At 48.2% G+C, this 14,508-nt stretch overlaps 3 protein-coding genes and 1 non-coding gene across 4 annotated transcripts; 2 read left to right on the forward strand and 2 right to left on the reverse strand.

The window, feature by feature from the left end:
- Positions 1 to 1,668: 1,668 nt before the first annotated feature.
- On the reverse strand, positions 1,669 to 3,214 carry F5Y00DRAFT_268378 (uncharacterized protein; the record flags this gene model as incomplete). Its single annotated transcript, XM_048012241.1, has 1 exon — positions 1,669 to 3,214. Exon 1 carries the CDS (start codon positions 3,064 to 3,066, stop codon positions 1,669 to 1,671), a length of 1,398 nt encoding a protein of 465 aa, XP_047866568.1. The 5' UTR covers positions 3,067 to 3,214.
- A 1,238-nt stretch (positions 3,215 to 4,452) lies between these two features.
- F5Y00DRAFT_260514 (ketoacyl-synt-domain-containing protein) lies at positions 4,453 to 11,539 on the forward strand (the record flags this gene model as incomplete). The annotated part of the gene is made up of 5 exons (XM_048011024.1): positions 4,453 to 4,739; positions 4,803 to 5,076; positions 5,140 to 8,775; positions 8,855 to 9,406; positions 9,461 to 11,539. The coding sequence occupies 5 exons, from the start codon at positions 4,453 to 4,455 to the stop codon at positions 11,537 to 11,539; spliced, it is 6,828 nt and encodes a 2,275-aa protein (XP_047866569.1).
- Positions 11,540 to 12,875: 1,336 nt separating this feature from the next.
- F5Y00DRAFT_260515 (GroES-like protein) lies at positions 12,876 to 13,929 on the forward strand (the record flags this gene model as incomplete). Its single annotated transcript, XM_048011025.1, has 2 exons — positions 12,876 to 13,249; positions 13,305 to 13,929. 2 exons carry the CDS (start codon positions 12,876 to 12,878, stop codon positions 13,927 to 13,929), a joined length of 999 nt encoding a protein of 332 aa, XP_047866570.1.
- A 487-nt stretch (positions 13,930 to 14,416) lies between these two features.
- Positions 14,417 to 14,500, reverse strand: F5Y00DRAFT_t50. Its single transcript has one exon. It is a non-coding gene; the product is annotated as a tRNA-Asn (tRNA).
- Between the last annotated feature and the right edge of the window lie 8 nt (positions 14,501 to 14,508).

The following is a 14,508-nucleotide window of genomic DNA, read 5'->3' on the forward strand; positions in this document are numbered from 1 at the left end:
CTATTGGTGGAGGTACGGTGAAATACTAGGGAGGGGATAGAGAGGCAGGGAGATGCCTGCTTCAAAGGCCGATCACACCTTTCTCGTGTGCTACGCGTATAGGGCTGAGTTATTTCATGTCATATTTTGTCATCGTAGAGGTAGGTACTGCGCCAATTCTGCTTACCACAAGATCTTTTCTGTATCATTGATCTACGTGCATCTCATATCTTTGTTGTTTGACTGGTTTTACTTCTTTCCCCATACGCCACCAAATTGTCTGACTACTATCTTCGCCTAGGAACAAGTTGAGACCGGGTATCGTCAGGGTTTTCTTGGCCTAAAGAAACAAATTCTCGTGTTAATTACGTGCTTGGCATTGTGTATTGAGCAAAATCTTGCAGTCAAGAAATTTGAAGTTCTCTACCTATACCTAGATTCAATGGGGTATAAAGGGGTTGGTGCTAATTCAATAATCATCAGCCTTGAGAAGAGGATCACAGTGAAATTTGTCGTATCTACCTCGGTACCAAGGTACACATCATCCTTATCCTAACTATTTCATGTTAAATTTATTTTTGGCCGTCAGTTAATTCTGTGTCCTACTCCCGTGATCATCATCTGATGTGGGTATAGTTGCCCCTTATTACTAATTACAGATCTATAGTCATAAGAAGGATGGGGGTCAATAACTGGAAAATATGGATGATGCAGCTTATATCCATCTTGCTCTCTGATGAATTCTCTTGCTTCGTGTTGTGTAACCGCACTTAGGAAGATATCTGGCACCACCGTTAGGGGATATTCATACGCGAGTTTAACGTAGGTACATTATAATACGCGTCGAAGCAAGCATTCGGGAGCGAACTTCTTTAAGTCCGCCAAGGTAGCGAGTACTCGGGTATCAAAAGTAAAACACTATTGGCTTAAAAGAATGTTCGTAATGTCATCATGCGGCTTGCTGACCCGAGGTGGCTTATAACGGTATATGCAGAGAATTAAGCCACCATGGGTTACGCCAACGGACACTAAAATCAAGCATGACTTCGAAGGAATAAATGAAGGAACAGCCGCACACTACTGCAAGTGATAAGTGCTTCGAATTCCAGCCGCAGGAGAAAAGGAAATACGATAGGTACGAATCCCCTTTTATGAGGTTGTGTGGCGGAATTAACCGTTGCCGCTTGGACCACGTAACTATACGGATTTACGTATGGGGGCCAAGAACCGTATTCACCTAGGCCATCCCTTATCAAGCCCGGAAAGATCTGAGATGGGACTCAGATCTAACTACCTAGTTTAGCCCTGGGTTGCCTACTTCCACTTGCCCCTTGTCAGATTCTAAATGAGAGATGCTAAGACTCAAGATCATAGTTAGAATTAATAATGAGTTGGAAATTGGGGCTGTTACAAATTTAGTTGCTTCGTGAAGTTAAGACACACTAACGAAAAGTTGAAGAATTATTCCATGATGTCAAAATTGCTGAAAAAATACGTCGAGTCAACTATTACAGTAATATCCCTTAGGTAATTATGCATTAACAATTAAGACTATCGGGCAGTGAAAGGATCATGGATTCGGAGAATCAATCATCTTATAAAAACTTTCCTCAAAGGCTTTTTAGATAAACAGTAAGCTTTGTAAACGCTCATCATTGATACCTACGATCTATCGTACATTGGACTTATCTAGATGCTGATATCTCTTAATCTTACTCTCATCATCTCGACTATTCTCAAGTGCTCCTTTCCTAGCCATGAACCCAAGCTTTTATACAGATCATCTATATTCCCCGAAGTAGATTCGTCAGCACCGTTAGAACTTCGAGACGTAAATACGTCAATAAGAAATCCGACCCTTTTCATCTCGCCTAATAACAGCTGAATTCTTAAGGCGGCCTGCACTAACTTGTCGTCGATGCTAAAGCAGCCCATAGTCATCTGTGTAGGAGCGAGATCTGTTGTGGTATTTCGCTTGCCTGATGGTGTGCTCGAGCCGCTAACGCTTGTGTTCGCAGTGCCAGCTCCTGCGCTTAGCCAAGACGACGGTGACCTGCACATAGATCCAGCAGAAGAGCAAGAAGGTGACATACCATGCCGTATTGTCGGATTTGGTGTAAGACCTAGTGAGGATGTTTTAAGGCATCCTGCCTCTTGGCTATACAAATGCAGAATCCGTCCGATAATCGAGGCGTAAAGAAATGCGAGATGAGAGTAGTTGGCACAAGAACAGCTCAACAAGCGACCCAACCGCTCGATGGCTTCGCGGTTAAGTTGTAATATAAAATCGAGGGGAACGCAATTTATGGAGTTAGTTGTTGTGCCTGGTGGTGGTGTAATTCTAGAGTAGGCTTTGCTGATATTCAGGGAAGATAAACTATTCATAATTCCATACGCTTCCTGGGAGCAATCATGATGCTTGATGTCGTCATGCTGCATAAAGGGGCTGTCTAGATATATTCTGTCATCTGCCGGGGTTTGAGCCCCCGTCGTTTGCCCTGTTGAAGCCGGGGAACTTTCAAGGTCAGGCCATCCCAAGGCGGGGAATGGTTCGGTCTCTAGATTAGTTGATGAGAGTTCATCCCCTATGATGTTCGTCAAAACCCATTCGTTCGTATCCAAAGATGAGAAATTCGTTAATGATGGCCCTAATTGGTCGTTACGGAATTCATCCAGCATGTTAACCCTCGTCGTCATAGAATTGTTGGAGTATTCCTCAACCGCCCCCCAAGTCGAGCGTATATCATTGATACTCGAACTCGAACTGGTCCTCGGCAAGATAGTGTCACTAATGGAACTACCTGCACGACGGTTGTAACTACTGTCGTCGGATCCACCCTCCTTTCCATTGCTGTTGTGCTCTGCTGCTGTGCGAGGTCCGCCTAGCATGGCTGGAATATGCAGCCTTTCTCTTGGTGGTTTACCCATTTTCCGCGAGACCCCATAGACACAAGTAATGCCAAGAGATATACATCGTCCACACTCAGGCTGGCCTCGATCGCATTTGAGCTTTGCAGAGCCGCACCCATCGCAACTGGATCGTAGCTTGGGTTGCCGGGAAGTTCGTGGGGGGTTATTAATCATCATTAGTAAAATGAGTAGACGTAAACTTCCACGTTTGGATGTCAGAAAAGGATAGATAAAGGGGATATTATCAAAAGAGATTTGTCAAAGACTCAAAGTAGACTGGTTCACTAGATTTCAAGCCATCGCGAACCTGCATGTCTGCGAACCCCCGTTCATGCGAGAGGGACTTCTGTTAGATAAGATGCGAAATAGCTAACTCGGAGTAATTTTGTTTTTTCCCAAGGCAACGGACTCACGTCGTGGCGCTACTGACGGTTACACAGGATAGGTCTTCTTACGGTTCCTTCGACTATTTCTATGCATTGGTAAGCTTATCGCTTACTTCCGCCATTTTACCGCTGTCCTGAACGCCTCTTGGAGCACCATATTACTGCATGATGCGGATTGGTGAATGTTCGAGGAGCGCCTTATCGTGGCACCCTTGCACAACAGCATGCACCTACGACGTATGGTTCCTCTTGGTATGGAAAAGGGGGTATTCCGAGTAGTATACTAGCTAGATATTTTTTGAAATGGACAAATATTTCGAACTATAGTTGTATTTTTGATATTTACTATACCTAACCGAACATGATTTAGAATATTTCGACCGACTATGAATAACGGGGAATAGCATCTTCATAGAAGAATAAAATACTGAGATGATATTTATTTTGACGTTTAAAACGCACAATCCCGTGTCCTTTGCATATACCTAACTCCCACACAGGAGGTACGTTGTCTCGCAAGGTTGAGGCTCAGCAACGAACTAATTATTTCAGATAACACGTGCTTCTCGCCCTACCGGTAAAGATTACTCACTGTCTCACCGGTTCGTATGTTCCAAAAAAGGTCGGCATATTCTCGTTTCAGCTTATTGGACTGGAGAGTCTTGGTGCTACGATTGGCCGGCAGTGCAAATGGAATAGAACCATTGACATATCACGGCAAAGGCGAAACAACACCTTAACAACCCTATCTATCTAATAAAACCTCCCGAGATCTCTTGAATAAGCCCCGACGATTACTTTAGATCTCCCGGAGGATTCCCGGCACCGAGATGGGTCTAGATACTCAATCCTCAGTGGAAGCTTGTGGCTGCTTATGTCACAAATCACCAACTCGAGTATGCCCGAATACGGTCTCTGCTAGCTTGGCAAGGCAAAGGGAGCTGAGGAGATAAGGCTGAACGGGCCTCAACTAGGGAAGACATGGTTAGTGTCATGATGTGATAATATTCATAGTATCAAAGAGAGGCATAGTAGATATTTCTATATACCTTAGGTACACCTATATATGTAGACCTCGGACATCTTTTTTATATAGAGAAGTCTTTAGTCTACATTCTACAGCAACAGCCAAATCACCGACACATACCTACCTCCAAGTCGTATTATCAACATCAAAATGGTTGACCAAATCAAATTGTATCTCTTTGGAGATCAGACATACGACATACAACCGCACTTGAGGGAGTTGATGCTATACAGGCACAACCCAGTCTTGGAAGACTTTCTGGTCAAAGTATACGACGCTATCCGCACAGAGATATACAAGCTTCCAGCTGAAATCAGGGATGATCTCCCTCGGTTCACCTGCTTGGACGATCTCGTCCTGTGGAAGCAAGATGGAAAAAGATGCATAGCCTTAGACATGGCCGTAACATGCATGTACCAGCTCGGCGTTTTTATCAGGTAAGACATACGTCAACATACGTTACCTACGCTGTAGTACTACATACTAAATCATATATGCAGCCAGGCTGACACGTGGGATTTCCACGCCAACAATTCCCATGTTCTGGGTCTCTGCACGGGAGCTTTAGCAGCAGCAGCAGTTGGCTGTAGTCGTAACACACTCGAGCTCATCCCTGTAGCTGTTGACGCAGTGGTTGTGGCTTTTAGAACAGGCATGCACGTAACTGATATGGCACAGAGACTCCAGTCCTCAGATTCGTCAGATCCAAGCTGGTCAATTATTGTTCCCGGTTCTGCCTCTGCTGATGCCGTCCGAAGATTTTGCGATCAAACGGTAAGAATAATTGTTCCATATCGAAACCATAACAGTTTGATACTTACCTCTTTGTTACGTTAGACGTTACCCCTATCTGCCAGGCCGTACGTCAGCGCCTATGCTCCAAATGGCATCACTGTTAGCGGCCCGCCTCGCTCGCTCGATCTACTTACTCGCTCGGGAATTTTACATAATTCAGGGATGAAAGGTATTAAAATCTTCGGACCTTACCATGCTTCGCATCTATACTCTTCAGACGACGTCGATGAAATTGTCGAGAGCCTGAGTTCCGGCGTCACCGATTCACGCTCTAGCCACATTACCGTCTTCTCTAGCACTGGGAGAGCAGAGGAGAGCAGCAGCTTTGGGACGCTCCTGAAGTCTGCAGTCAGCCAAATACTGCTGCAGCCTATTCGTTGGAACGACATCCTCGAAGAACTGCAAGCTTGTCTCCGGAGAGAGCAACCCGAGTCATTCAATATTGTTCCAATTGGGACGAAAGCCGATCAGCTGATTTACACAGCTCTTAAGCAGACGTCTCTACGCTCCTTGCTATTAACACATACACCAACACAGAGCCAACCGTCCGTTACTCAGGGTAATTCGTATGCTAGTCCCGGAAAGCCCAAGTTAGCCATAATCGGGTTATCAGGCAGATTCCCTGGCGCCCAAGACAACGAAGCATTCTGGGACCTTCTTTACCAGGGTCTAGATGTTCACAAGCCCGTGCCAGACTTTCACTGGGATGCTAGAACTCACGTCGACCCTACAGGAAAGGGGAAGAACACGAGCGCAACGGCATTTGGCTGTTGGCTTGACGACCCTGCCGGGTTCGATGCGCGCTTCTTCAACATCTCGCCCCGAGAAGCGCCACAAATCGACCCTGCACAGAGGCTTGCCCTGATGACGGCTTACGAAGCAATCGAACAAGCCGGTATCGTTCCAGACGCCACACCATCAACACGACGCGATCGCGTTGGCGTCTTCTATGGCGTGACTAGTATGGACTGGATGGAAACGAACAGCGCTCAGAATGTGGACACGTATTTTATCCCAGGCGGAAACCAAGCGTTCATCCCGGGACGCGTAAACTACTTTTTCAAGTTTAGCGGCCCGAGTTATGCGGTTAATACGGCGTGCTCATCCAGTCTTGCCGGCATTCATCTCGCCTGCAATTCTCTCTGGAGAGGAGACATCGATACGGCTATCGCGGGCGGTACTAATGTCTTGACCAACCCGGACATGACGGCTGGTCTTGATAAGGGACACTTCCTCTCACGAACGGGCAATTGCAAGACCTTCGACGACTCAGCTGATGGATACTGTCGAGGAGAAGGCGTCGGTACGATCATCATCAAACGCCTTGATGATGCTATCGCCGACAAGGATCCCATCTTGGGATTGATCTTGGGGGCTTACACGAATCACTCGGCCGAATCAGAGTCTATTACACGGCCACACGTTGGAGCTCAGCGTGCCATATTCAACAAGATCCTAAACCAAGGCGCCGTCGACCCCTATTCTATCGGATATGTCGAGATGCATGGAACAGGTACGCAAGCGGGCGATGCCGGAGAAATGTCCAGTGTTTTAGATACCTTTGCCCCTCCTCTCGCTCAAGTGAAGACCGGCCGAAGCAGTAACGAGGCTCTCTTCTTGGGTTCTGCCAAGGCAAATGTCGGCCACGGCGAAGCTGCATCTGGTATGGCAAGTCTTACCAAGGTGTTGCTGATGATGCAGAAGAATATGATAGTACCGCACTGTGGCATCAAGACAAAGATAAACCACAAGTTTCCGACGGATCTAAACGAGCGGAATGTCCATATCGCTTTAAAGCCGACACCTTGGGAAAGGAGTTCTGATCCCTCAAAGCCCCGACGAGCATTTGTGAACAACTTCAGCGCTGCGGGCGGGAACACGGCCTTGTTGATCGAAGACGCGCCATATATCCCCGAGTCGACTAATGAAGTCTCTGATACGCGAAACCAACACCTTGTGGCTGTATCGGCTAAGAATGGCGTCTCCTTGCAAGGTAATCTAAAGTCTTTACTCAAGTTCTTAGAGCATAACCCAAGTGTCAACCCCGGCCAGCTCTCGTACACCACAACGGCGCGACGTATTCACCACCAGCATCGTGTAATGCTTACTGGCTCGACTGCGGAGGACTTATGCGTCCAAATCGAGACAGCTATCCGTGATCAAACAGGAATGACTAGGCCTAAGGGATCCCCTAAGGTTGTTTTCGCATTCACAGGACAGGGCGCGCAATACCCCGGCATGGGAAAGGAACTCTACGACAACTTCTCTCTGTTCCGTACCGAAATCAGAAGGTTAGATCGTATCGGTCACAACCTCGGCTTTCCCTCCATACTTCCCGTCATCCAATCGAAGGAACTAGATGTCAGCATCTTCAAACCTGCCGCTGTTCAGTTGGCTAGTGTCTGTTTGCAAATCGCACTCAGTAAACTGTGGGCATCGTGGAATATCACCCCCACCGCCGTTGTTGGGCATAGTCTAGGCGAATATGCAGCTCTCAACGTTTCTGGAGTTTTATCTGAGGCAGACACTATCTACCTTGTGGGATCGAGGGCCACATTACTCCAGGAGAAGTGCACACGAGACACCCATTCCATGTTGGTGGTCATGGCATCAGTAGAGACGGTCCAGAGCATCCTCAAGAATCGCACATACGAAGTTGCTTGCATTAACTCGCCAACCGAGACGGTCTTGGCTGGTATCAATGAGGATATCGCCGTATTCAAGAATCTGCTAGCAGACGCGGGACTCAAGACGACACTGCTGAAGGTTCCCTACGCTTTCCATTCGTCTCAGGTTGATCCAATTTTGGAGGACTTCAAGAAGTTAGCCGGTGGCGCAACTTACTCCGAGGCTAAGATCCCCGTGTTGTGTCCCTTGGACGGAAGTATTGCCATCGGCATTGAAAACTTCGGCCCTGACTATCTCGCTCGCCATACTCGAGAACCCGTCAATATGCGAAAGGCACTTCTAGCAGCAAACGCTCGCCACATTCTCGGCGACCAGTCTACCACGCTGGAAATTGGCCCTCATCCTGCAATCTCTGGTATGGTTCGATCGGTTCTCGGGTCCCAGACTAAAACCCTGGCATCTTTACAGAGAGGCAGACCAGTTTTCGTAACCCTGGTAGCGGCTCTAAAAGCTCTCTACACTGCAGGTGCCGATATTCGGTGGTCGGGATATCACTCTGATTTCAAGGCCTCTCATAAGGTTATCCCATTGCCAGCATATAGCTGGGATTTGAAGCCATACTGGATACAATACGTCAACGACTGGTCCTTGCGCAAGGGAGATCCCCCTCTAGTAATCAGCGGCTCCTCGCGACTCGAGAGCACTACCGTCCATAAGATTGTCGAAGAGACGGGCGATTCTAAGAAAGCCCACATTATCGTCGAGGCAGATGTCACGCGCAAGGATTTCCGCCCACTGGTAGAAGGCCATGAAGTTGATGGGGTTCCTCTCTGCACCCCAGCAGTTTATGCCGACATCGCGCTGACTGTCGGCACATACCTCCTCGAGAAGTATAACCCAAGCAAGGCTGGTAGTATTGTCGATATCTCCAATTTGGACATTGTCAAGGCTTTGATTCTCCGACCCGACGCTGCTCAACAGGCCCTTCAAGCCCATGCTGAGGCGGATTGGACATCAAACACGGCGACTGTCAAATTTATAACTTTTGACGTGCGTATTCCATTATCCTTGAAATATCCCCCCTTTTCGGTAAATACCTACCTAGGTATGCTAACCAGTTTAACAACAGACTCAGCAAAAACCACAGGAGCATTCTCGCTGCGTTATCCGCTTCACAGACAGCAACCTCCAGCAAAAGTTGCAAAAAGAAGCAGCAAACGTGAAGCAAAGATTACAGGCACTTCGGAATGGGATAACCACTGGCGAGACTGCTCGTTACAATCGCTCCATGGTATACCGCGCCATCCGGCCGCTAGCACGATTCCACGACGACTACAGAGCTGTGGACGAGATTCTTCTTGACAGCAAGACGCTAGAGGCTTCTAGCCGTCTTGGTTTTGGAAGCTTTAAGAAAGGTGGTGACTTTCATACTCATCCGGGTCTTTTAGATGCTTTGACTTGGTCTGCTGGATTTTCCATGAACTGCAAGGACGACAACGACCTGGACCGGGACGTCTATGTGAACCACGGATGGGGTTCGTTCCAAATGTTTGAGCCGCTCTCGTTCGAAAAGGAATACACTACCTACTCTCGTATGGTCGAAGGTAAAGATCGATTGTGGCATGGCGATGTGATGATATTGCACGGTGACAAAGTCGTCGCACACTTTGGAGAGTTTGCGGTAAGTTCTCCCCTATTTCTATATTTGGATATCTTTACTTATATGTGATCTTAGATGCAAGGTGTGCCGCGTCGAGTCTTGCGGGTGATCCTATCAGCAGAAAGCGGGAAATCGAAGAAGCAGTCGACTGTTCAGCCGTCTGTACACAAGAGCCAGGCTGCTCCCTCAGCACCCTCTCAACCTCTCGTTAGCGCAGAAAAGCCTGCTCAAGTAATTACAGGGCCTTCATCCTCGCCTAACGTCGCACGAGCCTTGGCCATCATCGCTGATGAAAGTGGTATTGCCGTATCGGATTTAACCGACAACACTGTTTTCGGCGACGTCGGAATCGATTCTCTCTTGGGCTTAACCATCTCGGCCAGATTCAAGGAGGAGCTCGAAATGGATCTCGACTTCAACGCGCTCTTTTACGAGTATCCCACCGTTGGAGATCTTAAGGGTTTCTTTGGAGATTCGAAATCGGCCAGCACTACTGGTGCTTCTACTCCGAGAACAAACGACGAAATAGATACGCCCACACCAAAGGCCAGCACGACAACTTCTTCCGTCGCAGACGAGCCCTTGGTTACAGTTAAGGTCGACTTCAAGCGCGCCCTTGAGATCATATCCGAGGAAAGCGGCGTTGCAATTGAGGACCTTACTGACGATACCAACTTTGCCGACTCGGGCGTGGACTCGCTACTATCGCTCGTTATCGTGAGTCGGTTCAGGGATGAACTCGAGCTCGATATCCAACACGAGTCCCTATTTCTTGAATGCCCCACGGTTGCCGATCTGAAAGAATTGTTGCTTGGAACCACCGGCTCAGGAACCGGCTCAGGAAACACAACTCAACCCTCCGTCGAGGAAACGCCAGGATCTGCCATCGCCACCAAAGCACCACGCTTCACGGAGAGCGAAAATGCCGAACTGGCCGCTCGAAAGGCGGCTGTTGACGTGTACGTCCAGAAGTACGCCGCCGGGTTTTCGGTACCAATCCCTTCGCCATCCGCCGTCGCCCCAGCAGACAACGCAAAAGTCGTTCTGGTAACAGGAGCGTCAGGCAGTTTAGGAGGCCACTTAGCCTTTCAGCTAGCGCATCGTGCCGACGTGAAGACGGTGATCTGCCTTAATCGCGAGAATAAGGCCGAAGCCTTTACGCGTCAGAAGAAGGCCATGAAGGACAAGGGTGTCCACTTCCCCGAACATCTCCTTTCCAAATTGCAAGTGTTGCAGACCGACAGCTCGGCCCCTATGCTTGGTTTAACGAAGGGAGAATATGAGATGCTAGCGGGCTCCGTCACGCATCTTATTCACAACGCGTGGCCTATGAGCGTAAAGAGGCCCTTAGATGGCTTCGAGCCGCAGTTCAGCACCATGCGCAACTTAATCGATCTTGCTTCTGCAGCTGTAGCCCGTCGCCCTGCCAGCTTCCGGTTTGGGTTCCAGATGATCTCATCTATCAGCGTCGTCGGGCACTACGGACGCGCAGAAGAGCGCGTAGTAGTTCCAGAGGACAGGGTCGACGTCGACGCGCTTCTTCCCGTGGGTTACGCGCAGGCCAAGTGGGGTTGCGAACGGATGCTTGACGAGACCCTGCACAAATATCCGGAGCACTTCCGCCCTATGACCGTGCGCCTGGGCCAGATCGCCGGGTCCAAGGTTAGCGGATATTGGAACCCCATGGAACACTTCGGGTTCATGATAAAATCCTCGCAGACGCTGAATGCCTTGCCCGACGTTGACGGCACAGTATACTGGACGCCAGTCAACGATATAGCCGGCGCGCTCGCCGATCTCGTCTTGAGGCCACACCCGCAACCCCACTATCCCTTCTATCACATCGAGAACCCTGTTGGCCAACCCTGGCGCGAAGTCAACAAGGTTCTAGCCGACGCTTTAGGTATCCGGGACTTGATTCCTCTAGAAGAGTGGACGAAGCGCGTGAGAGCAGCACCGCAGCGCAACAATCCGGCTGCTGCTCTAGCTGATTTCTTGGATAGCAATTACCGGCGCATGTCTTGCGGCGGGCTCGTTCTCGACGCCAAGAAGACGCTCGAGCACTCGCCTACCTTGGCTGCCGTGGGCCCGGTGAGCGAGGAGGTTATTAGGAAGTATATTTATGTTTGGAAGGAAATTGGTTTCCTGAACTAGAGAGGTGGTTTATTGATATACTTGGAGGCCTCGCTGTGAAAAATTTCAAGGAATTAGACTGAAGATATAGAGAATTGTAGAATAGGAATGTTATAGAATGGAATACGATACTTTCAAGTTTATTTAAATCAACTAGTTATAACTACTCGATGCGCATGTCTCTCTTACGAAGTTTGACATTGACGCTTCTCACCTGTAAACCTGTTTAATAGTTAAAGCAATTTCTCGTCAGTTAATCGCTTAGCTACCTAAGCTACAGTGACTGAACCTCAAACCAGACAATAAGGGGTAACTCAGGAACTTGAATAACTACAAATTTAAAGAAGCTCAATGTAACGACTCAGTTCAACATTAACAGGTGCGATACGAATATCTTGTGTGAATAGTTCGAGTATCGTCATGTAAATGCAAATCAAATTACCCCTGGTCGGAAACCCCTTTTACTTCACCTCCACTTCAAGATATCAAATAATCAAATACTCTGGTGCGGGGTCATTCGCGTCTTTACTAATCCTCAAGATGTCGACATAAGTCTAGAATTTTATCAATCAAATTCGAATGCTTTCTATGTCTGAAATAGGTTGACCAAGATATACTAGTGGGACATTCCGGACTCCTTCGGCATAGGCCGAATCCTCAACGCCTGAACGCCCATAACTTTTTTTTACCCGCGTTGGGGCGGCAAAATAATTGGGAATTTCTATTGACCATCCCACTTCATCCCACTTTCTTCGACATCAGTATTATAAGCAGATTAAATAGGAAAGTCTATAATGTAGAGAAAGGGACTGAAATAAATAGAATTCGGCTTCGGCTCATTTCCGCGTCACATGATCCGAACAAGAGGGTAGGCCGGAAAACATAACGGGTGTAAGGCGGAAAATGATACTCGTTCGGGTCAGCCTCATACGTCATCGACTATAGGATCTAACAGATCCAACAGATCTTTGTTTAGATCCGATGGTATAATCGCGGCTTACTCAACCCAACCAACAGCCGACTCTGGTGTGACGGTTCGGCTTTGAGGAATTAAGGATTATGTCCGATAGCGGACGCAAGACTCGCGAGTCGGGGCCAAGACGTACGCATTACCGTTTTGTTCTTTCTCGTTCTTTTCCCGGTGATACGAGGTGGTGACACCAACATCTTGCATTCTAAGCCAAGACTCGTTGGTAGAGTTGAAGCCTCAAAGGGTTCCCCTATTGCGGGGTATATATGAAGCCTTAACAACTTGTTGAAATTGCAATAATTACCATCTTGTTATTCATCATCATCTCGACTACATTAAACATACCAAAGATAAATATTTCAAACAAGCAAATATCTATCATTCATCATGTCCACCATTCAAGTTTACCAGGCGACCAAGCCCGGCGGATCTTTTGAGCTAATCACGGCACCCAAGCCTAAGCCCGGCGCTGGTGAAGTTACTATCCGACCAAAGGCCGTTGCAATCAACGGAATTGACTGGAAGAACATCACTTTCGGTGCCACAATCCAATCCTGGCCCGCCGTTCTCGGCATTGACGGCGCCGGCATTATCGAAGAAGTCGGCGAGGGTGTCACAAACTTTAAGCCCGGCGATGAAGTCCTAAGCTACGCTCACGGTATTCTGGGCAAGGGCTCATTCCAGGAGGTGTATGTTGCGCCAGCAGAAGAAGTTACTAAGAAACCGGCCTACTTGAGTTTTGAAGAGGCTGCTTCTCTGTCGTACGTATTTCTGTTCGGAAGCCCCTATTTCATATAAGCTAACTCCTTATTTTAGAACCTGCTTCCTCACCGCAGCGGGTGCTATTGCCGGTGGCCTCAAAGTAGGCATCCCCGGCCTTTCCAAGATAGAGAACACAAACCCGCCAAAGTCAATTCTTATCATTGGCGGCAGCTCCGCCGTGGGAGCCGCAGCTATTCAGATCCTACGTTTTGCGCTGCCGTCCGTTACTATTGTGGTGACAAGCTCAAAGCCTCACCACGAGCACTTGAAATCTCTAGGTGCGAACGCGGCTCTCGAGCGATCCGCTCAGCAGGACAGTGCAGCTCTCAAGGCCGCGTCGCCTGGGGGAGTTGGTTTCGACGCCATTCTAGACCCCGTCGGAGCTGGTCCTGAAACGCCCGCCATCTACGATGCGCTCAGAGCTGACGGACCGAAGCTGTACTCTCTGGTTCTTACTCGGCCTGACGCACAACCTCCTAAGGAAGTCAATTCTACGCTGGTCAGCGTGTTGGATGCGGAGCCGGGCGCCATGGCTTGGCTGGGCAAGCAATTGGAGGAGCGCAAGTACAAGGTCCCCGTCAAGGCCGAGGTTGTTGGTCACGGATTCCCTGATATCCAGAAGGGTCTAGCCAGGTTCCCAGCCCAGGTCAGTGGTGCGAAGCTGATCGTCACGTTGTAGACGTGGATATAAGATTACAGGGCTGGGGAGAATCTCACATGGTTCGGGTGAAATCCCACTGGCACGCATAGATTAGCAAGTTAGATGGAGATCATGACTCTATCATGATACTTCAATGTATGGGGAAATTAATATAAAAAATAGATTTATCATCTCAAGCAAATTGATGAAGGCTACATGTGACGTGATCCTGGCGGGAAGCACAACTACCTTGTAGTAACTCAGGCAAATATTATACCTGGCGTTATGTAGCCCCTCCCCTGAATTCGGTGCGTTTAAGTAGACGCTTGAGCAATGCCGTAGGCGCACGAATCGACATTATTCATTATTGCAATGAAAGCGAAGATAAGCCGCCTGTAAAATCATGGGCCTTTCTAAGAGGCGATAAAAGTAAGAGAGAAAAAGAAAAAAAAAAAACTTGCGACCGACTTATTTTCAAGATATATGTTACTATGAGAATCGGATGAAAAAGACAAAAAAAGAAAATCTCCTCGGGAAAGGCTCGAACTTTCAACCTCCTGATAACAGTTATTTAACAGTCAGACGCGCTAGCCAATTGCGCCACCGGGGATTCAGGAA

Source organism: Daldinia vernicosa, assembly GCF_022497035.1.
Source record: "Daldinia vernicosa strain CBS 139.73 unplaced genomic scaffold F5Y00scaffold_14, whole genome shotgun sequence".
Classification (NCBI taxonomy): domain Eukaryota; kingdom Fungi; phylum Ascomycota; class Sordariomycetes; order Xylariales; family Hypoxylaceae; genus Daldinia; species Daldinia vernicosa.